General features: G+C 38.4%; 1 protein-coding gene and 1 long non-coding RNA gene across 2 annotated transcripts in view; both read right to left on the minus strand.

Annotated features, from left to right (window-relative positions):
- Positions 1-4,131: 4,131 nt before the first annotated feature.
- LOC139122222 (xanthine dehydrogenase/oxidase-like) overlaps positions 4,132-27,041 on the minus strand; it is a 34,345-nt gene continuing 11,435 nt past the window's right edge. Inside the window, exons 7-26 of the mRNA XM_070687647.1 lie at positions 26,462-26,597; positions 25,427-25,614; positions 17,409-17,599; positions 16,963-17,176; positions 15,971-16,073; positions 15,641-15,692; positions 15,242-15,368; positions 13,833-13,952; positions 13,382-13,606; positions 12,602-12,735; positions 11,404-11,578; positions 11,075-11,266; positions 10,078-10,223; positions 9,207-9,288; positions 8,706-8,930; positions 8,351-8,425; positions 7,817-7,869; positions 6,984-7,164; positions 5,395-5,583; positions 4,132-5,035 (exon numbers count right to left, since the gene is read on the minus strand). Of these exons, the coding sequence (XP_070543748.1) occupies positions 4,859-5,035; positions 5,395-5,583; positions 6,984-7,164; positions 7,817-7,869; positions 8,351-8,425; positions 8,706-8,930; positions 9,207-9,288; positions 10,078-10,223; positions 11,075-11,266; positions 11,404-11,578; positions 12,602-12,735; positions 13,382-13,606; positions 13,833-13,952; positions 15,242-15,368; positions 15,641-15,692; positions 15,971-16,073; positions 16,963-17,176; positions 17,409-17,599; positions 25,427-25,614; positions 26,462-26,597 (2,985 nt within the window). The 3' untranslated portion in view covers positions 4,132-4,858. The remainder of the gene's footprint in view (positions 5,036-5,394; positions 5,584-6,983; positions 7,165-7,816; positions 7,870-8,350; positions 8,426-8,705; positions 8,931-9,206; positions 9,289-10,077; positions 10,224-11,074; positions 11,267-11,403; positions 11,579-12,601; positions 12,736-13,381; positions 13,607-13,832; positions 13,953-15,241; positions 15,369-15,640; positions 15,693-15,970; positions 16,074-16,962; positions 17,177-17,408; positions 17,600-25,426; positions 25,615-26,461; positions 26,598-27,041) is intronic.
- On the minus strand, positions 18,550-23,479 carry LOC139121535 (uncharacterized). Its single transcript, XR_011549307.1, has 3 exons — positions 22,968-23,479; positions 22,175-22,271; positions 18,550-18,644 (listed from the first exon to the last, which is right to left on the minus strand). It is a non-coding gene; the product is annotated as an uncharacterized lncRNA (long non-coding RNA).

Here is a 27,041-nt window from a genome sequence, read left to right on the forward strand (position 1 = left end):
GGGTAATGCGAATATTTGCAAAGAGGAGAGAAAATAATTAGTAAAATTCTAAATGCCCCATGTCTTTTTAGTATGTGTTGGTAAAACCGGACGGCAACTAGTGAAAACTTTAGGCATAATCGTAAATTGTCGCTTCAAGCTTTACGGAACAATCTATAAAATTAAGCGTCTCGACTCCCGCTGAATCAAGCAAAAGTGCACGGTGCGCCATTGCCCTAATGCAATGATTTGTGTACATCAAACTCAAATGTGCTGCTTCAGATGTGTCTTTCGTCATCGACCCAAACTTATTTTCACCAAGAGGTGAGTTACAGACCCATACTTTCATCTGTGTATCGAAATTCGGACTTCGGTTCTTGAAACAAAGCGGACTATTTGGACTATTTGGGATTAAGTTTAGATCGGTACGTTCAATGCACCGACTGGGTAATTTGAAAATGCTGGTTCAAGGACCCGTTTTACCCCTGCTAAGACAGTATTTTAGCATCTGTGGAATGAGCTCTCGTCCAATAAGAATGGCGCATGGTAGCATGATATCATATAATTGGCAGATATTATTGCCTGGAACACAAATTTTGATGGAAATTATCAGACATCTTCTCTTCACGTGTCTGTTGACAAACATTGCAATGCCAGTTTCTAACCATGGAGGTTATTTCAAGACAAGCACAGAAGCTTTACCTTGTCATTTACGTACTGTTATTATTTTTGAATTGTACTTTCTTCCTTTCTTATTTGATTTGCTTCATTTTTAGTATATTTGGCGCTTTGATTATGGATATTTTGCACACGGGTTCAGCATTGGACACAGTTAAGATAGAGAGGGGACTCGGTGTCTCTGGCTGGATTCTTGTCTCGTTCCAGCAGCTTCACTCGATCTACTATTCTTACTTTTCTTCAGCGGTTCTAGTACAATTTGTCAAATTCCTTTGATACTGACCTAGGTATTATATCACTCACATTTGAGTGTCTTCTGGCTATGATAATTTTCATCTGGCAGCATGTCAAAGGTAAAGATTTTAACGTGCATAAGATTGCCTCCTCTCAAACGACGTCATGTACGTTTGAATGTCGCCATGAAAAGAAATACTGGCTTACGCTGGCAATTGGTACACTAAGGAGAGAGTGGAATGATATATGTTATTGACAGAAGATCAAGAATGATTGTGAATGTTTACGAATAGCACGCGACGTCAGAGCCATTACATCTTGACTCGACAAGATTCAAGTTTTAATACATGATTCAGTGTGGCAGAACAAGGAATTCACTCGTGGAAACAAAGGAAAAAACGCCGCAGAACACGAATGAACAAGAATAGCAAGAATATTGTTTTTACATTACATTCTCCAGTACTTCTCACCACAGAATATTAAAGCTTTTAGTATCCATTGAGGTCGAGCACAAAATCATAAAACAAACAAAACGTACCATATTGAAACGATAACAAACGATCAACCAGTATCCGAGATTAGTGACCATGTCTCTTCCAGCATTTTTTTTCTAACTAACAAGATTGTATCACAAGTCATCCCTTTGAACAACATTCCTAACGTAAATGCAGTTATTGTTAGCAAACACTAAAATCAACATCTTTGCAGCGTTTGATTTTCATTAGGCCTGCTGCAATGCTGTTTATACAGTTTACAAGGCGTAAGTTGAGGGACTGTTCTTCAAAAACAATCTTCTTTAGTCATATTAATCTGGCTGAGATAAGGCTGATTTGCCTGTAGGGAATCTTTGTACGTACGTGGAAGCGTTTAGTTATTACGGCCGGGGGCGGGCCGACAAAATCCAGGGGTTCACCTTAAATTTGAGAACTGTAAAGGGGGGTCATGTATTTTTCATACAGCTCAGAGAGGGGTCACTTAATTTTCATAAGTATCCTTCCTGTCAAAAAGCAGTTTCAGTGTTAAGAAATATTCTGGGAGGTAAAAAATGATTCGCTGCATGATTTCATTCTCTGAAGTCATTTAACTGTAAATCTGAACAAGAGCATAATTACAAAAAGGTATCTGTCACATGAACATCTTGACTTGGCAACTCTGAGGCTTGTCTTTTTTAAATCGAGCTCACTGTGAGGGCAATGAACAATTCCTATTACTGAAATATTAGAGATATGGCAAGTTTTGTCAGGGAAAATATTTAAGTCACCTGTAGACAACTAGCACCATGAAAATTGAAACTACACTTTTAGATGAAATTCCAATACCACAATTGTTGTCCACATCTGAACTTTCAAATACCTTATTTGAGTCAACTACATTTGTATAAATTATCAAACATCTATAAAAGCACAGATTGATAAAGTTAGTTTAGCATTGTAAAAAAATTATTCATAATTTATAGTGAATCAACATTTCGGTGAAATTCCAAAATCAATTTCTTGCACACATATCAACGTTTAACCACCCTATTCTGTCTAAGTACTTTAAAATGAATTATCAAACGTCTATAAATACACAGATTTCGCTAGTTTTGTATTGGAAAAAAAACATTCATAGTTTCCTCATAGACTACCATGTAAAGTGAATCAACATTTCGGTAAAATCCTAAAATGTAATTTCTCGCACACATATCCATTTGGAACCATCCTAGTCTAATCAAATACATTTATATGAATAATCGAGAGTACACAAATACAAAGATTTACCTAGTTTTGATTGAAAAAAAATGTTTATAGTCTCATCAAAGACTACCATGTATAGTGAATCTACTTTTCGGTGAAATTCCAAAATCAAATTTCCTATCGCACACATCCATTTGTAACCACCCTAGTCTAATCAAGTACTAAAAAATGAATTATCAAATGTCTATAAATACACAGATTTTACGAATTTTGTATTGGAAAAAGTATTCATAGTTGCCCATAGACTTCCATGTACAGTGAATCTACATTTCGGTTAATTTCCAAAATCCAATTTCTGGTACACACATCCACTTTAACCACCCTAGTCTAATCAAGTACAACAAAATGAGTTATCAAACGTCTATAAATGCGCAAATTTAGCTTGTTTTGTTTAGCGGAAAAATATTCATCATAGGCTCCCATGTATAGTGGATGAACATTTTCAGTGAAATTCAAAAATCAGATTTCTTGTACACATAATATGCACCTTTAACCGTCATATTCTAAACAAGTACAATTATGTTAATTATCCAACGTCTATATATGCACAAGTATAGCAAGTTTTTCATTGGAAAAAAAATATTCACAATTTAATCATAGACTCCCATGTATAGTGGATGAACATTTTTGGTGAAATTCTAAAGTCAGATTTTTTGTCCACATACTAGTTGTAACAACCCTACTGAAATTAATGTCAATTACCAAATGTCTATAAATGCATAGATATTGCTAGTTTTGTATTGAAAAAGTATTACATAGTTTTCTCATAGACTACCATATATAATCAATCAACATTATCAACAGCTGATTATCAATTAAATCCAAATATCAAACATTTGTACACACACGCGTGCGCAAATATTGCAATCCACCTGTAATTTCTGTCCAGTCCCTTTGAGGGGTTGGACAGAAGGGGAAATTTGAACATTAACACCTTGTGAGTTTGAAAGGGGGATATAAAAAAATCTGAAAATCCTTTTTTGGATTCTATGCCCCCTGTCCAGAGTTGTCTGTGTGTGCAGCTTTACTCGAGCATTTGAAGGGGGGTCATGACATTTTTGTCATCTAAAAGGGAGCCATCAATTTTTTGGTGCGATGGGAGGGGGTTCGCTTATTTTCACTGATGCGCTGGAAGAATTTGCCGGCCCATCCCCGGTCATAAAAACGGAACGCTCCCTAATGCTCATACCTATATTCGTCAAAGCATAACCACAGAGAAACAGAGTCGCAACGGGTATTGTTTAAGGCGTGAGGCGGTTACGTAACTCATCCATGTTCGCCTCGCCTCAGGTTGCTCTCGCCTCTCTTTTCCGAAGAGTGCCGACCATGCATCCTTCGGTAATTTTCGGATTATCGCCATTTGTTAAGCGAAAGTATGTTCGGCAAAGTTTGTGTTGTTGTTGTCGTGTGGTGCTGAGCGGAATTGACGTGCTGGCGAAAACGAGAGTGTTTTGAGCTTCAGGAAAGTGAGTTTTACCGTTTTAAAAATTCCTCTCATATTTTTATGGATATATAATGAGTGTGTTTGAACCAAATTTGAAAGTCTTTTATCAATACTGTCTGGTTTTACTCAATGGTTTACGGTCAGTCATACCGTCTTACACGTGCATTAAGGAAGGACATATTTATGAAACTGCTGGCGTGTTATGTTTTGATTGGCGTGAAGCAGTGTTTCTGGCCTGAGAGCTCACAAAGTAACTATGGTTGCTACGCGACTGGCAGTACGATGCCATCTCGTCGTATTTTTCGCATAATCTCGTGTAATCATCAACCACAAACAAAGCCTCCAAAACGTTTAACACCTTTGAAGCTCATTTTAATATGAAAAGCCAATAGTCTACCGAGACCACCATGGAACAAAAGGCATGCATGCGTTTCCAGTCTGTCTACTATTTGTCTGTGGCATAACCAAACAGCGGACGTTACATGCAGGTACAGCTTTATGTTCGTAGCAGTTTGCTATTTCATATACTTCGCGGCAGAGTCTAAGGTTAGCTGTGGTCATAGTTTGAACACACTATGCAGCGAATAGCAAGTATGAAGTTAAAACATTTTTATAGCTCTAGACTAGCGTTAACTTGACAAGAGTCAAGTCTTTCACTTAATAATGTATACTTTAGAAAAACAAACGATGAATGAACCAGTATGAGATGATAAGAGGATATGTAGTTGATTACAATCGATGCGAGTCATCATTTTAAAAATCTAGCATCATACATGTGTCGCTGCAATCACGTTGTCAGGTTGAAATGATTTCCACAGGCCATTCTCACTCTCTTGGCTGTAGCAGGACAGTCTAGCTGGAAATCGTCTTCTTCAAGTCCTGAGTCTTTCCGGGCTGAACGGATGGCTTCTTTGACAGCGAAGAATATCGAAGCTGCCAGGAACAGAGGCGGTTCCCCGACGCCCTGAGAAATAGAGTATTTTGTGTATGCACGTGGGTATAATGCATTGATCTTCTGCTTTGCAATCTTAAGAACATAAAGACTGTTGATGTTCAGTAATGCTACATTGAATTATAACAGCCCTTAATACTGTTTGCTTCTCGTTCTTGCGAGAGGTGTCTGAAAACTCGCTTCCCCATTTTTGAAAGCTGCAACAGAAATCCAATTTAGACCACACAGACACGCCGCATCACTGCATTATAAAATCATGCGATGACAAGGAGCAAAAAGTTCTCTGATCTTATCATTACAGAAGCTGTCAATATTTCACTATGAAGGTTTTTGATTTACTGAATGTCAATATTCAACAGGGAAGTCAATACCTTAGAGGAAAAAATGGCCTTCGGATTATTGGAATTTTCCAACAGATGAATGTTGAACTCTCTCGGAATGTTTTGCACGCGTGGTAGCTTGTACATCCCAGGACCAGAGGTCAGTAACTCGCCTTTGTCAGACCAAAGCAATTCCTCCGTCATGAACAGACCATAGCCTTGTAAGAAAGCCCCTTGAATCTGGCGGAAAGGGAAAGTACATTACAAAAAGAGCACCAGGACTCATAGTTATGCACATATGCATGCCCTTTTCTCCTAGTACAGAACATAGGGGAAAGAAATCAGTCCCCTGGGGTGGGAGGGAGGTTTTTTGTGCAACGGTTTACCTTATTTTATTTTATTAATTTTGACTGTGATATTTCAAATAAAGTTCAAGTCCAAACCGTCTGACTGCTTTCTTTGTTACTACAAGTAATTTTATTAATTTTGACAGTGGTATTTCAAATACAGATTTCGACTCCACACCGTCTGACTGCTTTATATATTACCGACAAGTCCTTATCTCCTCTCCAACTTGTGTATACGCCACTGTAATTGCTCCGAAAACATTGCCAACTTGCTAATCCGCTGTCGGTATCAGCGGATTAAGTGATTGAGTCAACACCACAGCCGTCCCACACGGATCGTGTGGGACGGCTGTGGTGTTGACTTAATAAGCTAATCCGCTGATACGCTCAGTCATTAACAAGTTGGCAATGTTTGTGCAGCAATTAGAGTGGTATGTGTACTGGTTGAAGAGGAGATAAGGAATTGGAAACACAGTCAGACAGTTTGGAGTCGAAAGCTTTATTTGAAATATCACAGTCAAAATTAATAAAATCAAATATTAAAGGTAAACCGTTGCACAAAGAAAACCTCCTCCCCACCCAGGGGACTTTCATCTGCCCTCTGTGGTACAGAACAGCTTGGATCTGACGTTGTAAACATAATGTTATTCGGAATTTTGAAATATTCACCGTCCAATGTATTAACGTTCGAATATATTCATATGTTGTTATTGTATAAACGAGCAGATATTGAGGTGTCATACTACATTACACACATTTTCACGGAATGCTCATGTAACTCGACAAATGTTCCCGTACAAAGCCAGAAACTCCCTCATATTTGGGCACACTTTGTCTACATATGGGCCATTCGCGTGCATTTCTGTACTACACTCATTCTGGTTGCTACGCGTGTTGCTGTTTGAATGGATAAACAAACAATCATGATTCAAAAGTTGTGCGCCAGCTTTGAACTTTGAACTTTGAACTCGCGCAGTTTGCTTGTTTGAAAGGCGGGTAGGTAAGAGTTTGCTTGTTTGTTTGCTTTTGCTTGCGCTGATGATGAAACAGGTGGGGATGAATTCACGATATCTCACACTTAATTTTCTCCGAAATATCAAAAATGTCACCTAACCAATAATTAAGCGGTCATAAGGCATATGACAAAATTTTACAGCCCTAACACCTTGGTCGTATGTAATAGGTCCATTCTCAAAGATCAGGAACTTCCACTATACAACCTCCATCCGCAAAATCCCGTCAAAAATGTAATATTATTATACACAGATCCGTTTGTCAAGATGTGCTGTTTACCTGTCCAATATCAATCGCTGGATTGATAGATCTTCCTACATCCATAACAATATATGTACATATCACGTGATGTTCGCCGGTTAAACAGTCAATCTCTACTTCAGAGCAAGCAGCGCCGTATGAGGAATATATGAACGGGTCACAATCCTTAGCTGCCGCGTTAACACGAAATTCTTCGTCACTGAAACGAAATTGATACATGAAGTAAACGGATGCAGTGAACCAAGGCCAAAGTAAGTGAATTCTCTATTTTGTATTCCCTCAAAATTTTGAAAGGCGGGTAGGTAAGTGTTTGAAAAGCACACACAGACAATGGCGGGAAAAGACAGAATCAGCAGGCATCTATAGAGGTGACGCAATGCTCGTAGAAATGTATCGCTTCACGTCATCAAATGGTTCGATGATTCCCCGGTGATGATTCGAGCATGTCTGCAAAATATCATTATTTGACTTGTGATAGAACATCGCCAAAGAACTTCAGAAGGATTTTAAAGTTAAAAAAAGCGTTGTGTCCTCTTATTTGGAAAACCCCGGAAAACTACATCGAGTGTGGTTGCAAAACAGATAGTTTACTTCTGTTGGCCTAATTTTCAGTGGTGTTTAATACCAGAAGTAATATTGTTCCATTCGTATTTACATCTTAAAATTCATTTTGGTAGGCCTATTTCAAGTTGCGGTTGGCCATTCATTATCACGCAGAACGCTTTACAGCCTCTCAGTACATATTGATCTGGTCTCCTATCCAATAACTAAAATGTAGTAAAATCACATTTTGTTTCTCTGAGGATTTTGTAAATGCTGGAAAGTCTCTTAAGAATAGTGCGTTTTGTTACCCGTAATAACCAGTCGCAGACAGACTGACCAGATTTAAATAAGCTGATTTCACCTAAAACAAAGAACAATAGTCAGTAATTATGGTTTCAATTTGAAGGAAGTCGCCTTTCTTGCTTTGATTCACATTTGGTAAGTGTAACAATCCCATGATGCCAAGGTGAAGAATGAGAGAATTGAATACCCTGTGCTCGATTTCTACAGAAATACAATGGTACTAAGTGTGTGAAAAGTGTATCAACGGGTATCGCGTGACTTTGCAGGTCAGATGATAGTATATTTGAAAGGTAGAATATTCATTGACCGAAAGTGCTCATCATGTAGATTCAGAAATTGACGGTGACATATGGAAGGTAACCTTTAAACTCACGTTGATGGCTGGATTGCGTGAGTTATGATTAGTATTGAAAAACTATACAAAATAATACTATTTTAGATCAGACGACGTCATACCAAAGCAAGGATGATATCGAATGAACTTAACGTATAAATACCTTACTGAACTCCTTTGCATAACAATAAGTAAAACCACTCACCAAATCTTCCCACGTGTGATCTGGATTGTTTTCTTTAAATTTTTGCAGTCTCTGCTTGATCTTCTCACATGCATCCTGGAGACAAAGATGGGAATTAAAGTTATTTTCTGACCATTTGGATTGTGGTCGACAAGGTTTGTTTTGTGATACGAAACAATAAGGCTGCAAGGCAATCGTTTTCTTCAATTTTTTACGTATTTGCTGTCATTACGTAGACGTACCTGCGCTGATTCGTTTCAAACTTTGTACAATAACGAAACACAATGATATTAATATGCACATAAATTGTAGTTACAACGTGATCTACTAGTGGCCGCGAGGTGACAGATTTTTTTACCGTAACGGCGTAACTAACCTTTACGGCCATGCCGTTCAGATCAGTGCTGACGCTGCCAGACGTGCAGGTAGTGTTTGGCACGGACGCCGTACAGGTGTCCGAGATACGTATACGATCCACTGGAATGTCAAGTACTGTGCTGGCAATCTGTATCATCTTGGTGTTTAAACCTTGACCCATTTCAATGCCACCATGAGTGAGAAGAACTGAACCATCGGTGTACACGTTGACCAAGGCACCTGCCTGTACATGACAGTGATATTATAGGCAATGATTACGACAGTTATGATATACATACCGCTGCAAGTCAATGTTATGACGAAATGTATAGCGATTGTTCTATATTACCACGGTTTGTGTAATGGGTTTTGCTATCGGTCAATCTTCCTGCATATGATATCAAGCATGCGAAACGTGTTGCCGTGGAATAGACCAAGTGTTCAGGGTAACATATAAATTGGGCATTATTTTGAGAAGTTCACATAATTGTCAGTAAAAAGTGACTATCGATATACTGACCTGTAGCATGGCTGGCCGGTCCAAACCTATGCCAAGTCTAGTTGGAACTACTGAAATTCCTCTTTTTCTCCATTTGTTGGTCCTGCGATTGAAAAAAGTGGGAAAGTAAACAAGCTTGCTTACCACTTTGGGGATAATTTGTATCGGGAATTAAGGTTGCACGTCAACATTAACTGTGGCAAACTTTGTTCCAGTCCTGATTTTTCCAAATAGTTTCCTATTTCTTTTGTAAGAAATACATGTGATTGTACCTGTAGAGTAACTGTGGTTTGCGGAAGAAATAAATTGACGATCTTCTTTTCAGCAACATTCGTGGCATTTTGCATGATTTGCATGGATGTCCCTATAGTAAGACCATGCGATAAACCTTTCAATTGTAAACAATGTCGAAGGGTTGAGCAAATCCGTTAATCCAAGGTCCAGAACGTCTAGTATTATACTATTAAGCTCGCAACAGTGAATTTACACCGTTCCACTTGTCACATGGATCAGTGAATGGTAATGTTCTGCTGTGCTGTGCTGTTCTGTGCTGTGCTGTGCTGTGCTGTGCTGTGCCGTGATGTGATGTGATGTGATGTAATATGATATGATATGATATGATATGATATGATATGATATGATATGATATGATAAAAAATGTTCGCAGGACGAGCAGTCCAGTCAGCAAGGCCACCGGAACGTCCGTTAATGTTGATAGGAGACCGCAAAATACTGAATGGGTCACCATCACCTGAGAGTAGGTATGCGCTGGCCCGTCCCAGCACAGAAGAAGAGTTTCCGATCGGGTCTTTGGGAGGACTGTCCTATTCACAAGTGGAATGTTTTTGCTAACGCATAAATTTACTTTTAATTATGCATTACAGTACTATACCTGTTGAATTCCTTTATATTCTGCCATCTTTTCTGAAAATTGCTCTTTTTGGTGCATTCTTCCCAGCATGCCTTGATAATGCGCCTATCTATTCTCTGTCCGCCGAGTGCTACCTCGTTTTCAGACAAGAAATTAATTTCTCGTACCTGTCCGCGACAAAAGCAAAGCATAACAAGGCCTTCAGCTCCGTTTGAAGACAGAAAACCATTACAAGGTATAAGACAGACAACAACAGTAACCAAAATAGGACTTCTACTGGCAATAAGTACCGCGTATTCCGCGGTAGGGATATGTTGAAATACATACATATATTGTACATATGTTGGAACATCAAACATGTTCCTGACTACAAAACATGCAGCTATTAGTATGAATTCAAAAATGTACACATGACTTCAAAGTGTCCCATGTTTCATTATAGGCTAGCTTGAGTTTAACACCATATCCTTATGCAATTTTGGCACCGGATATGTTTGATTTCGTAACATACCTCTCTCTCTCTCTCTCTCTCTCTCTCTCTCTCTCTCTCTCTCTCTCTCTCTCTCTCATAAGCAATGAATAGTCTCCGACCAAATTCATACACTAAAAGCAGCTTGCGTGGTGATTACATAGGGAACTCAGGCTCCTTGTTTTGTTTGTTTATTCGTTTATGCGTGTTTGTTTATTACTTATGTATGATTATTTCCATATACAGAAAATATACAGTTAAGAAGAAATAAATAATTGTATTATAAAGTTTTTAAGTGTCATTTATCGATGCTAGTAAACAAACAAACAAACAAACAAAACCATAAATAAACACCATTCTTAATTGACAAACATGAACAAATATTCAACTGGATATGAACATAACCATAAGTAATTAATAAACAAACAAACACGCATAAAAAAATAAATAAACAAACAAATAAGAGTCTGAGTCTCCCTGTGGTGATTCCACAACAACAACACCACAAAGAAGACTCTTAAAGGTCCTAATCATTTGAATAGTGTATACCTTGCACTCCGGCAAACCACAGCAGGCGGCAACCTTGCTGATGATAAATTCCGCTATCATCATTCCTTGAGGCCTGCCAAAACCTCTCATGGCCGTATTTGAAGGTAGATTGGTCTTGCATGCATAACCTTTTATCTTCAAGTCAGGCACGCTGTACACGTTTGTCACGTGATGCATACCAGCAGCAAGAATCTGGAAAGTTTGAAAAAATAGGGATCTTCAAAACCTGAATCGCGTAGTGTTCTATAAATGTCATCAGGAAAAGTATTTTTTTCTTTAGAAGTTCGAACAAGCACGAACTCTTGTTGAAATCTGAGGCGATGTCTTACATCAAGTGAACGGTCCACGGAATGTCCAGCGTTCATGAACATGTCGACATCGAGAGCCCTCAGGCGACCACTTTTGGAGAACCCGACCTTGTACCTGGCGAGAACAGGCTGTCTTCCTCCGCATATTTTCATATCAACTTCACGGTCCAGTACACATCTCACCGGTTTTCTTGTTCTGTGGAAAAGTGTCAACAGTGAAAAATGATCTATCATACTTTGAATACGCTGATGAAAATTTTCTTATGAATAATTATTTAATAGACTGACGTTATACTGAGTAGGGCTTAAAACCCCATGCATTTTGCATGGCGGTGTATGGACTCATAAAGTTCCTCCGACAAATGTAAGTCTTCTTCAATTATGTTTTCAATTAAATGACAAAATTCGTTTGCTGTAGATAGGAAACAGTCCATATTTGGTATTTTGAATATTGTTGTGTTGACCTGTCTGTGAATTCAAGTTGTAGTGAGGTCGATCAGAACGATGAACCCTGAACGTGAAAAGTGAAGTGTGTATTTTGATGGCGTACAATTACAAAACCTCAGGGAAGAAAGAAAACCGTGTAATTCCCCGGAAGTGAAACATTTCTCCAGGTTAATAAGATTATGACTACCATGGTATACAGCACTGCGGTCTCTACCTTCTTTTGTTTTGGTTTTGGACGGCAGAGCTTGGAACCGTTACAATGACGCGTCAAAACACGAAATTTTAAGTCGACTCAAACTTTATACTTCGGACCACAGTCGTTTGGAGAGCTATTCAGCGCTGGGACTATTCGCCCCATAGACGAGTGTGCAGAAGCGAGAAATATTATTAAATAAAGTGTTCGGACCAAAACCGCCTCTCCGACCCCGACCAAAGTCGCCCAACTCTGGTCCGGCATAGCGTGTCCACGTTGGTCGTTTTCAGTAGACTTGAGACCTATATCCCCTCCCAATCTCAAGGATAAATTGCCTACACCCACTAACACTATTTACGATATACCCATCTATATGAGGATTTGCGCATAATTTTTGTAGTAAATTTCATATCGTAAAATAGTTGCTTTTTTCCATATTATCTTACTAATTATCTTACTGTTGTTGCCAAATAACCCTACTACTACAAAAAATTACCACTTGATTCTCGTCTATTGAATCTCGACATTTTTGGCAATTTACAAGCAAGAGAAATTCCGAGAATGCTTAGAAGTACTTACTTGTACGCTGCAACAGCGCAAATTGCGGAGAATAGGGCAGGTCTTGTATCCTTACCGCCATAACCTCCACCAATGCGAGTCGTTGTAACCTTGACCTTGTGGTCTAGAAGTCCGAGAGCCATACAGATTGTTTTCTGTAGACATTTTTGAGAAAACGAGAGAGAATCTAAGCAAAGCTTTCTTCGATTTTTTGAAAGCTTGATGATCATAAAATATCTATACGTCCGCAGGGAATTATGGGAATATTTGCACTATTACACGTACGCGGGGAATCATGGGAATATTTGCAGTATTTATGGAGGGATTTATCGAGCGTACCTTTCTATCAAAAGGCAAAAATATGGCGGAGAAATCTTTGGGGAAAGGTCGTTCATGTGATCAAAATAAATTACTCGAATAGTTTTGATAGTGGACTTTAAGCTCACAATAAACTGTATTTTGTTTAGTCTCCAGTGTTTTTGTTCTGTCTTTTCAAACAAGGATTCTTCTCACAAGCTTATATGTAGAATCAATGGCTAGTGATTAATATAGTCTGCATGTAAATGTTTTTTATGACCTATGTCATTGTTGACGACTGACGTTTCAGTCCGAACTGGAATTGTTTTTTTAACGATAACATTGCCGATTCTCCGCAACGTATCGTGTGTATCGAGCTCCAGAATTGCTTTCGAACATATTTTACGGGGCAATGGACTTGTATTATTGGACGAAAGTAATAATAAAAGTATCGTAAATAGTTGGCGTTATTTCCCCTTTGGAATGAAAGAGTTCCTCATATACCTGGTCGTTTGTAGGGTGCTGTGTTGAAGACATTACGTGAAGGCTTTGGTCTCCCGAGTCAGGGATGGCTATACACCGATGCGTTTCCATGTAAAAATGCTCCTGACCGCCGAGTCTCACTTCTCCCTCCATGACGTCATCAGATGACGCAAACCCGTGGTCAAGACTGGCACCATGATGTATTTCTTTTAACGGCCTGAAGAAGGAGTCTTTCTCGATTGCCTCCTATTTTCAAATTATGAGGGAGGAATGATAAACACGACTTTTTCCTACTGTTGTGGTTCGTTAAACAGTTAAGATTGCTTTTCATAGAAAGTTGATTAATTTACACGTCGCGTTTTCTTTAAAAGTGTCATAAACTGAAAACCTGTCTCTATAAGTGAATTTGCAAATACTGAAATTGATTGTGACAGGAATGCTATAGTATTTCATTTGAAATTGGTCGGTTTACCTCGATTGTCAAGATGGCGGCGAGTTCGTGGTATTCTATCTTAACCAGCTTGGCAGCTTGTCTCGCTACTTCTTTGGTCTTCGCAACCACTGCAGCGATTGCTTGGCCCACACAATTTACCTGAGGAAATAGACAGCAAGAATCATACAGACGATCAGAAGATCGAAGGATTTGCTGATGTTGTATAGCCACTGTTTAGCAATGCTTGAAACCTAGACAGCGAATGAGGTTTGCTCCGGCCAAGACGTTCAAGTCAGAAACTTTGATATGCATTATGGGTAAACAGTCGAATACTTATACTTTTTGCGCCATCTTGAATTTCCGCACCGTATTTACTGTTAAGCCAATCGCTCGCAGTTAGTCATTCTAAAATGTGTACATGGAATCAAACGCTCATGCAGCAAAACATGAATAGATATCGAGTGTATATGAGCCAAACGGCTCCACAATCCATTCGCTATAGGCCTAGTGTGAGGGCGTTGTACACAGAAAAAGTAAAAATTGAAAAAAAAGAAAAAGATATTCTGAAAATCGCAAGCATTCCGGAGTTTGTCCTTTGCATGCTGATGATAAAGCTTTACACCATTTGTAAGCAGGACAAAATATCGTGCAACCGGTACACTTTAGATTACAATCCATAAACATTTTCCTTAACTCCTTACCAAGTCTCTCGAGATTGAGTTTTAAGTGTAAGGTCACGCGTGAATTCGGATGACATCTTTCAACCAACTGGAAGAGAATCACTCTAATAACTCCTCACTTTTAGCGTTGTACTCCCTAATGCCGCCCAGGAAGGATCGGTGCTAATGTATTGTAAAAGTTCTAAGTATTAATAATATAATTGTGTTGGTGCTGAAAAGTAGTCGAGCAAACATGTTGTCAACAAGGAAAAATAGGAGCTCACGACCTACACGAATGGTAACATATTTAAGTAACCGCTGATCATGCAACTCGATCGAGAATTTACTGATTAACCAAGCATATTTGTGACAGTTAGTAGACATCAACCTGACAATTATGGCTTAGAATGCCTGCGAAAATTCGCCTGCATTCGTCAGTACAAAATTTTCGCATGGGGCGTACATTACAATGTCATGCTCGTAATGAAAGTTTTCATAAAGTAAGTGTGTGTAATCATCTAATAATCATCGGTGTGCTGCATGTTATAACTGGATCATTGCATTACATAATTGAAGTATCACATCATATCGGGATGTCATATTGACAGTTAAGCATAGAGTGTTTCATTTTGTAATTGAATCATATCATTCCGGCACTACAGTATTGCATAGACGAACTGCAGTATTGCATGGCGAATTTGGCAGGCATTCAACGCCATAATGGGAAATATAACAGTATCGGTCCTCAATATAAAATCTAGCACCTTATTTTCCTTCCATGGCCATTACCTCATTTGTTGCAAATATTTCCTCGTCTGGCTGTTTCTGACATACTGCATTTCTTCCTCGAATGTCCCTGGCATCTATTAAACACACGACGCCCTCTAATGCCAATGCGTCTGTTGCATCGACGTACCTTCAAGGTAAATATTGAGATTGCAGATCAGAAACAGCCTTTCCAACGCTGAATCACAATATCATTCGATAGCAATACCGTCACATTAACTATTACAATGGCACGTGTTTAAATCTTAGAAATCGAATTTTTTATTGGACCTCTCCGATGAATACACATCTGTTGTTGCGTGAAAATTATAATTAATTATTGTCGATATGAAAATTGATATTGATCAAATTTAAGATGTTGTCAATTGTACATCATTTACAAAGGATGAAATGAAAAATTACTTGATCTTGGCATGGGCCTTGTCGCTGGTAACAAGGAACACTGCAAGCTCATCTGTAGAAGAAAAGATAACAATAGCCAACAATCGGTGTATATCTATCTATCTATCTATCTATCTATCTATCTATCTATCTATCTACACATGTACACATTCGACATACATAATACAAACATGAATAAATTACATTCGACATATATAGAAACATGAATAAATACATATTCACATACATACACTCGTATAGATACATACATAGATACATACATAGATACATACATCGTAAATGTGAGATAAATGTTAGCTTCAAACTTCCATAATACTCAACGTTGTTTACCTGATCTTGGAGGGATATCATCAAGGTAAACAGCTTCTCCTGTAGCTTGTTGTATAGATGAAACGTGTTCTAAGGAATCACCAACTCCCCCGTATAGTTGACACTATAAGCATTGAATTAAATTACCGTAAGTTATTTACAGATGATATAAGTTACTGCGATTACGAATGCTAGTCGCATGGAGCCTTAAAGGTATACTGTCACCTGTTCCAATTTTGCCACAGTTACCATGAAAAGAGAAAATCTCACCAATCACAGATTTTAAGCGGGTGGCAGCTTTTTAAAAACAGCGCCCTCACATGGACATTTTGAATACTAAGGAACGTCCCTTTGACCATATATGGGCATGTTTAGATTGCAGGTGACTGTATACCTTTCTGTAGCGGTAGCCATGAATGTGAATAGCGCTGATCACAAATGACGTCATGCCAAACCCAGCATAGTTAGAAATAAAAAAGGAAGGGACAAAAAAGACAAAAGAAGAAAACCGCGTCGCCGCATCACTTTTGCTGAATGTCAAGGACCAGAAACACTTTTTTAACCTAACAATGTGCTTCATATTCGTTTTGTTTCATTAACAATGCGAGGCTTCCTGAAAACCATTGATATTAGTGAAATTAAATCCGCGTGTTATTTCAATGATTGCAGGTTTAAGTCGGTCCCTCCCTACATGCTCTGGGTATCAACATTCAAGATACTTGGTGGGTATTTTAACTGACATCAATCTATTATTGGAAAAATTACGATTCACGAAGTCTCTTATAGATCCTAAATATCACAGCAGATGCCAATCTGATTAAAATCAGATGTAGAGTACGGCGAAGTCTCTGTACTTGCGCGATTTTCTCTTGCTAGATTTTCTCTCACTAGTGAGAGGCGACAGCAAGAGAAAATCGCGCAAGTACAGAGACGTGGCCGTACTCTACATCTGATTTTAATCAGAATGAGCAGATGCGAAACTTTTTCCTACAACTGTCCGCGTAAACACGTACCTGTCGCTCTTGCGTTCCGCTGATGATACCTCCTACGTACGCAGAACGGTTAGATGATTCAGTCTTCATGCCAGTGTCATCAATCTTTCTTTCTTCAGCGACGGCAATGTAGAATCTCACCAGAAAGCTCTTTAGCATGGTGAGTTTGTAGGGTGACAGTTCCACTCTGTCGACTTCGGCGAGGACGTCCCGGAAAAGATCGTCGTTCCATGTCCTGAAGAAAACAGTGCATAATATAAGTAGTCGATATAAGATCAGTTTCTATTATTTGTCCTATCAACAAGTCTGCCTTTCTCAACGATGAGCAAAGATGATGGCAAAATGATTCAGAACTCTTGTAACAATTAAAATTCGCCTATCTTCAAACTTGCGGTTTCAACTGAATTCAACGTATTCTTCTCTGCTTTGTCAGTCGATGGCTTTTACAGAAATGTTAAAGGTTTTACCTTCCCTTGGCCATGCTCCTTATCTCGTCCAAGATGAATGGCTTGTCCGCCACGCCACCAAAGCATGCCGTGAAATCTTCAACGGTGTGCTCGGGTCCATCCAATGTTACGGTCAGCCCTGCATTCATGACGTCATCATTCATTGGTCGACGATGCGGTATGTCTGTTCCGTAACCTCGGAAATATTGGTTCTGTATCGAATATTACAGAACAATTGTGATCTTGGAGAAATATTAAAGGTATACTGTCACCTGTTCCAATTTTGCCACAGTTACCATGGAAAAAGAAAATCTAACCAATCACGGATTCTTAGCGGGTGGCCGCTTTTTAAAAACAGCGCCCTCGCATGGGCATTTTGAATACCAAAGAACGCTCCTTTGACCATATTTGGGCATATTTAGATTGCAGGTGACTGTATACCTTTAAAGCATTCTCACCGTAATGGAGTACACAAGCAGATTGATATATTAAAGGGACGACAGCTGTCATTTCTTTCACGATTATTTCACAATTTTTATTCTTTGTAAGTTTGTAATATGAAGTTGTACTTGCCAAGACAACGCATCAGAATACTATATTCAATGTTGTTTCTAGCATATCAATAAATTTCGTCCAGACTAACATTCAGATGGAAACACTAGAATGGTAACAAAAAAGTTGTGTGTTACAAGTTACATGTAACGAATATGTCGACGTGATCTTTGGAGTACGCAAGAAACTATTTTACCAACAAAGAACAGCAATATTGGAAAATACATCTAGCGTTACACATGATGATGGTGGGCACCAGAGGACCGACCGATGATTTTTTCATGAGCTTGTAGAAAATCTAAGACATCTGTCTAAGAGGTAGAGATTTAGCAGTCCCTCTATAAAGCAAGGATCTACAACGGAAATGCGCCGACGTTGCGCTCAAGGTCTACAGCCTACGGCCAGAAATGCAAACGTACATTGATAGCTTTAATATTTAATGGGGGAGATAGGCCTACAGTATATCGTATGTCATTGACACCCAAGTGCGCACAAAGAGGACAAACACCAATATTTGAATAGCTTTCTGAGATTAACTAATTTGAAATCTGTGAAACTAATCTCAGCGTTTGATTATGAATGCATGTTGAGTGAAAACTCAAACCTTTGTAGACAGCGGGAGATGGATGTAAAGAAGAATTTCGTCGCATTTGAGACGCGGCTCCCGGCAGTTCAGGAATTCCAGCAGCTCCTCTTGTCTCTCCCCTGAAAATAAAATATTGCTCAGAAGATCTTATAACGATTTAAATCTTTACATTTTTGTCAGAGCAAATTTGCTTATTCTTTTATAGAATGTCGGCAATATCGTCACTATAGATTTTACGAATTGAAACTATTTGGCCCTCGGGTAGACGTAACTCTATAATGGGCCCATTTTCGTGTCTGTGTATGCCTTTGTGTTTGTCCGAGACTAAATTTATGTTCCTTACAGAACTAAAGAGTACATAGCTGAAGTTATACAAATGTCGTATACTGGGTTATCATGCAAGATCGTAAAAGGTCTGATTCGATTTGGAGGCTACAGCTTGCACAATTGAAACTAGAATACATTAATTATCATAGATTACAACTGACACGGAACATCCAGAGAACCAATGGATGACATTAAGTGTGACTATTGAACTGTTAACACTAAAGTAAGATTATAGGTAAGATTGAATGGGCGTGACCTACTGATTATTAGCTCATTTGCATATATGATCAAATTTTTGAATAGGCTCCATATCAAAAATTCAAGCGCTCATTTTTAATTGTCTTATATATGAAGCAAATTGGTCATATTAAGATTAAGTCTCGCTGAATTAAGTCGACAGCTGCCAATCCATGTAACCATTTGCATCAGATTTTCGTAATTAGCCAATATATCAAATGCAATTAGCCGTATAGATAGAAATGACTTTAGGGACGGGTCAGTTTCTTCGGCCTGGGGGGGGCGGTGGATTCACGGGGGGTCACCCTGTTTTTGACTTTGGTGATAGGGGGTCACCATGTTTTTGAAATGCCCAATAGGGGGGGGTCAGTGTGTTTTTGAATTTCAACACAGGCTCATCATTGCCTAAAATGCATCGTGTCAGCCACAAATTTCATCCAGTTGCATTTTTCGGCGCGCCCTTCGGGCGCGTAGCTTTAATAATCAGACATATTTTTCAGCATGCCCAACTTTAACATATCAGGCATACATATATCAGAGATATATGTATGTTCAATATTTTTCAGCATGCTCTTCGAGCGCATTACTTTAGTATATCAGACATTTTTCAGCTCAATTCCTGTGCATTACTTTAATATACAAGACATATATATCAGAGATATCAGGATGTTTCATATTTTTCTCAGCGCCCTTCGGGCGTCATACTTTAATGAATCAGAGATATATGCCAGAGATATCTTGATGTTTGCTAAGTGAAAGTGTACTATTATGGAATCTGCATTTCATATGAAAAGCATGACAAATTCCTGATACTTTTGTTCTCTCTTTGAGAATTCAGTATGAGAAAGTAACATGCACAAATATCAATGTTACAAGAAAAGGTCATCTCAGACTCTGCACACATCAGATTTGGCTAAAATGCCTCTCTATGGTTCCTCAGGAGATTTAATTGGATGGCTGGCAAGTCTTAACACCCATCAAAGTTTTTACTGCTTTTTCCTGTTTGATATTAATGATTGACATCCATTTCTGTACAATAGTTCAGGACATCTGGTTAAGCATAGAAAGTGTGAAATACATTTACAGCTCATTCAAATGTACTGTATTCAAACTTTAAGATTGACACTTTGAAATTCCTACCTTACAACTGACATGCCAACAATTTCATTAAAACACAGAATGACAGTTAAAATATAAATGTATGTAAAATATAATATATAAAATATAATATATCTATTATATTACACACACACACACACAACACACACACACACACACACACACACACACATATATATATATATATATATATATATATTACAGTATTATATTATTACATATTACAGTTGTCGCGTGCGGGGGGGTCACCCTTTTTTCAAAATTTGGAATAGGGGGGGTCACCCTGTTTTAAAAATTTGGAATAGGGGGGGTCAGCCACTTTTTGACGTCGGCAAAAAATAATCCACCGGCTCCCCCCAGGCCGAAGAAACTGACCAGTCCCTTATGCCATCTATGAAAATACTCAGCATTATAACAGAACACAATTTGCAATACAGATGCTCTTACGTCTGAGACTCTCGAGAAAAACGGGAGAGGCAACTGCGACAGAGAACAAAGGGTCTATTGGATTAGCAGCCTGCGATCTATCTTGGAATAATTAAGAGGTGTTAATGGGTCGGGACGGAATGAAGCTAGACCCGATCGACCGCACAACGTCCAGTTCATAGACACGTGCATGCGGGTATACGGTAATAATGTTTTCGGATTACAAGTTATTTCGGATTACCCGCAAGTCCATTTTTAGAAATAAAAGTGTTACAACTATTTTGAGAAGAATTCGTCAAAATGGTTTTAAAGTACTTTTTACATGTTGGTAGCGAGATTCGATGCAACTAGAAGTCTGCAGGGAGTCAGTATGTTGCTGTAAAGTGACAAAGTTTCGAATAGAAATCCGAAACACATACCACTGCAGTTCCAGACTTAACAGCAATTGACATCACAGAGTTGTTTACATTCCGCAATCGTCCGTGTATCTCCGAATTTTCCCTCGTTTTTGCAGTTATTTTTACCGTCGGAATATTTTCTGTGCGAGGAGTGCTCCTCGAGAGTCTATGAGAGTCTATGACTTATTGTCTGTTGCGCACTGTGCTTGAAGCAATAAACAATCTTGCCAGAAAAACTAGGCAATGTGCTCTATGCTGTAGAGTTTACAAAATCGCATAAACACAAGTCTTCTGGCATCGAAATCACCTTCACTTTTTCACTGTAACTTCACCAACCTTGGTTTCCATAAAGCTTTCTGTGCAAAATTCTCGGTACCTTAAATGCGATTTTATCACCTAATGGGGTCATAAAAGTCTCAGGCAGTCGACCATATTTTCAATATGGCGGAATTCGACAGGTAAAACACACAAAATTACAGAAGCAAGAGGTTTAGGGCATACAGGAATATAATGCTAGAAATGCCTAAAAAGATGAATGAGTTTCATTAGTTTTACGAACAAGCAGAACTTTGTGCTATGACAACGATTAAATTAAAGGTATACTGTCACCTGTTCCAATTTTGCCGCAGATACCATGGAAAGAGAAAATCTAACCAATCACAGATTTTAAGCTGGTGACCGCTTTTTCAAAACAGCGCCCTCACATGGGCATTTTAAATACCAAGGAACGCCCCTTTGACCATATATGGGCATATTTAGATTACAGGTAACTGTATACCTTTAAAAGAAGTATTTATGAGACCATTATCTCAAATTCTTGCTGTGGTGAGAAGTCAAAATATCCATGAAGCATTTCAATATCATGTAGTTTACTCCTCTAGCACCAGAGGAAAGCTATTTAAGGTAGAGAGAATTACTGATACAATTGTCTTGTTAATTGCTATATATATCATGGGCATCCCATACTGGGATTACTTAAATCTTACTTTGATTTCATTTCTCAATAAAAAGGTTGCAAATGCTTTGCTTCACGGCTGCGCTGATTATTGGAGGACACTTTTCTGTACCAATAAATTGATGGTAGTCTCGAACTCTTTAGGAGACTTAGTTATGCAATTTCCATGTCCCGTTAGGAAACTTACCATTTTGTCCAGCGACAGTCACGTGACATCTGGCAGAAATAAGCAATGGAATGACGTCAGACTGCTTTGATGCTGACATAATATGGCCACCCAGAGTCTGCGCAGAAAACGATCATTAATCTCACAACTAACTTCGGTTGGAGTGGTGAAACACAACTGCATAACGACGTAAAGGTTTTATGAGGAAAGCACAGTTATTCGTAACCGAAATGTATGTTCACAAGATAAAAACTTGTCATGAGAGACAATGTTCTAATGATTATCATTTTTTAGCTTTAAAGTGGCACCATCAGTCAATTTTATGTGCAGATCTTGCATAATTCATAAAAATACTTGTATGCATTTTCGAAGACATGCGCATACTATAATATATTGTTATTTTCAAAGTTCGTACATTCATCACAGACACTCTACTAATTTTAGCTTGGCAGTATGGACGCTTTCTACACCTAGTGAGCGTACCACCTAGTAGGGTGTAGTAATGGTACGTGACTTATTTCTTTAGAACTCCCCAGAAAAATATCAGTCGAAAGTATGATACACCTTCGGAGCGCGTCCGTTCAAAGTCAGAAAGGGTTGTGATATGTTGGATTCTGAGCATTTCACCCTGTACCAAACTTTTTTCTCGATTTTATGCAATCCACTTATAATATCAGGGTCAAATATTGACTATTGCCATTCATAAAAATGTTACAAAACGACGGTAACTTAATGTCACGGACAATCGTAATTTCTATACTCGACAGTGTCTGATAGAATTCGTGTAGAATGAATGTGCCCTTTATATACTCACAGCAGTGTTTGAAGTATGCACGCCACCAATAGTCCGCAGTACTTCAACAAGGGCTGTTAACAGTCTTCCCTCCACTTGTGGAGCGATCGAGCCGGGTAGCATGGTGTCTGAACGCTGCAACTCTGCGAAATAAAGTACATCTAGTTGAATCTGATTCCTGTCTCCATAGTGCAACGCTTTGTTTAACTCTGATAATATCATCGCCACGATACTAAGCACCGGGCAAGCAACTCGGACCTTAACGATGTTTAACACCTGTTAATGTCGACATGTACCCTCTTTGAATCGTTATACTGCTATCAAGTACTCCCTTGACGATGAAATGGTTCCCCGGCCTCTTATTACTTTACCCGACACGTTTGCAGTCGTCTGTTCCACATTCTCCATCAGCCTACTGAACGTCACTGCGCCACCAACAGTTAGAACTTGACTCGTCTTTGATATGGTATTCATCTCTGGAACGTGAGTGATGCTTATCATGTCGCTATTTACGGTGTCCTCAAGTAGATTTTCAAGACCTGAAAGGAGGATACGTCTGTGATTAAGCAAAAAAAACCACCCCAAACCTATATCACCTGCGATGGCCTCTAATGTTACAAAATTTCAAATTTCACATTTTGAATTCCGACTACTGTTTCCTGATTTTTGATATTTGAAATTCACGTGAAAAATGAAATATGAGGGATCATGATTATTAAATAGCCGCATCAAAAAAACGTGAATGTAATTAAAGGGAGGCAGTCGTCGGAAATGCGCTCAAAGGTCCGCGCTAGAGATCCCTACGACCAATGTAAACACTGTATCCAAGGTACGTTGGCGATTGATGAAAGTCAAAACATGTTTGTCATAATGTACATCGTAAACTTTAAATGTTGCAGCTACGTTTACATGATGCATCTATATACTAGTATCGCGCATGAAATAAATTGTAAACAAGAAAGTCGCACATGCGCAGTTCTTACGACCGCTTCCCTTTAAATTCGTTACCGATATCATTGTAGCCAGCGACGATGACTGCATCTGGACACGTCAGTCGGAGATGTAATAACATTTCCAAAGTTGTCGGTCGATACCATGTCAAGCCATTCCCCGAGACCTTCAAAAACTGCACGTTGTGTGACTGGTCGACCTAATATAATGACGTAAAAATCTCGTCTGTCAATTCGAAAGAATCTGGTTCAGTCTATGTGACGATTGGCAGAAAATGTTCTGACTTACAATATGGCTAAAATTGCAAACATTGCATCATGACTTAGTATATTTAGTGTGAATGGAAGTCAAGTTTGTTTCAAAAAAGTGGATGACCTTTCACCCACTTTGCTTCTCTGGTACATGTAATAGTTGAATGTTTGACACTCTCAGGCTTTGTATGAGACGCTTCCTGTAGGACCAATACCGTGACGTTTCAGGTAGCAACCCACGTGTCACCACTTCAATTACTTGGTGTGTGTCGAATTTTAGGCAACGCAAAGCTTTAGTTCTAAAGGTGATAATAAACGATCTTTGAAGGACTCTACATATCGCTGCACATGTTTGATTTGTAGATCTAGTTAGCGATTGAATAAAGTTACTCTTATAACAATGCCTTTTAAAAGTCACATGTAACTCTGATCTTTTTCTCATATACTCTTAATCCAGGTATCTTAAAATTTAGCCCATTCGACTCCTTTGGCAAGCATAGCTCTGAGATTTATGGTCAAAGGGCATAGTATCCATGTGTTAATGTTCGCGTTTTCCAATTATTTGCAATTTTGTAAATATTCCAGCTATAATGCCCGAAGGTTTGATATTGAATACGCTCATAATAAACGTTCATCGTCATCATATCACTGTCACAATTAACGCAAGCCCTGTCACTATCATTGGTACTGCACAATCTTGTGTAAGGTTATTTTCGTGATTTCCGTTTCGTTGCAATTTGTAAATATTACATTAACATAAGCCAAAGGTTTGATAATCAATAATCTTATAGACTTACTAAAAGTTCAGGAGGAAATATGAGTTCCTGTGAGTCGGTTGCATTCGTCGGTGTTTTCTCTTCGCTGTTACTCATGCTAGGATCCCATACAGGATTGTTGTTTGTTAACGAAGAGTGCGCAGTTCCATTGGCTTCGATCGTTGGGTTATCCTCACCACTACTCCGTAGACAATTTTGTGGACAGCTTTGAAAACCAGACTTGCCGCAGCAGTCGTTCCTCTGATTTTATAATGACGGTAAAGAAATGTCCAAAAATAATCTCAAAAAAATTTCATTGATGAAAAAAATTCATGAAACTGTATCGTCTTCGTTCATTTTCAATCGTTTTTATTAGATTAACTTTAATTTGAGAAACCTACAGAGTACGAAAAAATGCCACGATTGTTATAAACATTAATGCGTTTTACTTTGTAGATTTGGTGTGGAGCTACATGTGATTTCGTTCTTGGTATAACGGATGTGATGCATTAATACCATCAACATTATCTGTACCATCATCATCAGTAGTAGCAGCAGCAGCGGCAACACTATCACCATCATCATCATCATTATCATCATCATCATCATCATCATCATCATCATCATCATCACAATCATCATCACCATCATCATCATCATCATGATTATCATCATCATCATCACCATCATCATCATCAACATCATCATCATCTTAACCAAAACCATCACCACCATCATCACTGTCACAATTACACAAATACCACCTGTAATATAAACACCGGCACTATTATTATTACTTAATGAAAGCTTTAAAATTTAAAATACATTTATTTTTCGGGAGAGGTAAACAACTATATCAATTGAACCACAACCAATTATTACATCATATGCAGTATCTTTATAAGATTGTGCCCATGATGGTGAGAAAATGCTCTTCTCCGAATTAAGATTAAGTTGCCTACATAGGGCTCGTATTATCGTTTAGTTCAAATTATCATCGATATCAGCAATTACCGGCTTTTTAAGCCAGTAAGGACAGAACTCTTGAACAGTGACAAGCGTTTATTTTTTCATGTACAATTTGCAAACAAAGGGATTGACCAAATAAACATCAGCAATATAATGTATGATAAGAAAGTTGTGGAAAAAATACCTCCATATTTTAAATTTCAAGAACCACCTATAGTTTCCTACTCATACACAAAAAACATTGTTGGAAAACTTTTTAACCATAACAATGTCTTGAAAAATTTCAACTTTCCTTCAAACAACAGCAGAACTTGCAATTGCTTGTCATCCCCCTTTTGCTATAAACCACTTGGTCACATAATAACTGGTGACCTGTCCATCATTACCAACAGCAAACTCCGGCAACTCTTTCAATATGGCCCAAAATATCGGGAGCCACAAAATATTAATTGGTAATTTAATTTCAAAATTATCATGGATGCCGCCGAAAAATATGCGAGACAGTGCATTGCAGTTGAGGAAGTTGACATAGAATGCCTCTCTGACTGGCTGAGCAAAGTCAGAGACAAATTAAAATCACGTATTTTACATCTCCGTTCCCACACTATAGGTGTAAATTCTTCCTCAGTATTAGATGACCCGTCTATCAAAGCATGCCTTGATGCTTTACACAACGAATATGTTGTAGTTCCTGCACGCAAAGCTTCAAACATCATTATCTTTGTCTGTAGGAATTATTATATCAAGTGTATAATAGATGAATTAAATCTTCATTCAGATAAGAGTAATACAACCTATACTCTTTCCTCCCTTTCTGATGAAGATATTTTCAAACCATTCATCTGTGCTCGATGAATTTGGCATTCCTTTGAAAGAGAAGGACAAAACACTGCCTATATGTTGTATTGGATACCTAAACTGCACAAGAACCCTTACAAACAATGCTTTATTGCAGGATCAAGCAAATGCACTACTAAACGTCTGTCACAATTATTGACAATAATTTTAACAACCATCAAAAATGGTCTTTTTCGGTATTGTGACAAAGTGTATGAAACGAGTGGGTTGAATCAAATGTGGATATTAAAAAATTCAAAGGAATTGTTGCTTGATTTAAGAGTCAAGAAAAACAAGTACAGGTCAATCCGAACATTTGACTTTTCCACACT

Source organism: Ptychodera flava, chromosome 21, assembly GCF_041260155.1.
Source record: "Ptychodera flava strain L36383 chromosome 21, AS_Pfla_20210202, whole genome shotgun sequence".
NCBI classification, from domain to species: Eukaryota; Metazoa; Hemichordata; class Enteropneusta; family Ptychoderidae; genus Ptychodera; species Ptychodera flava.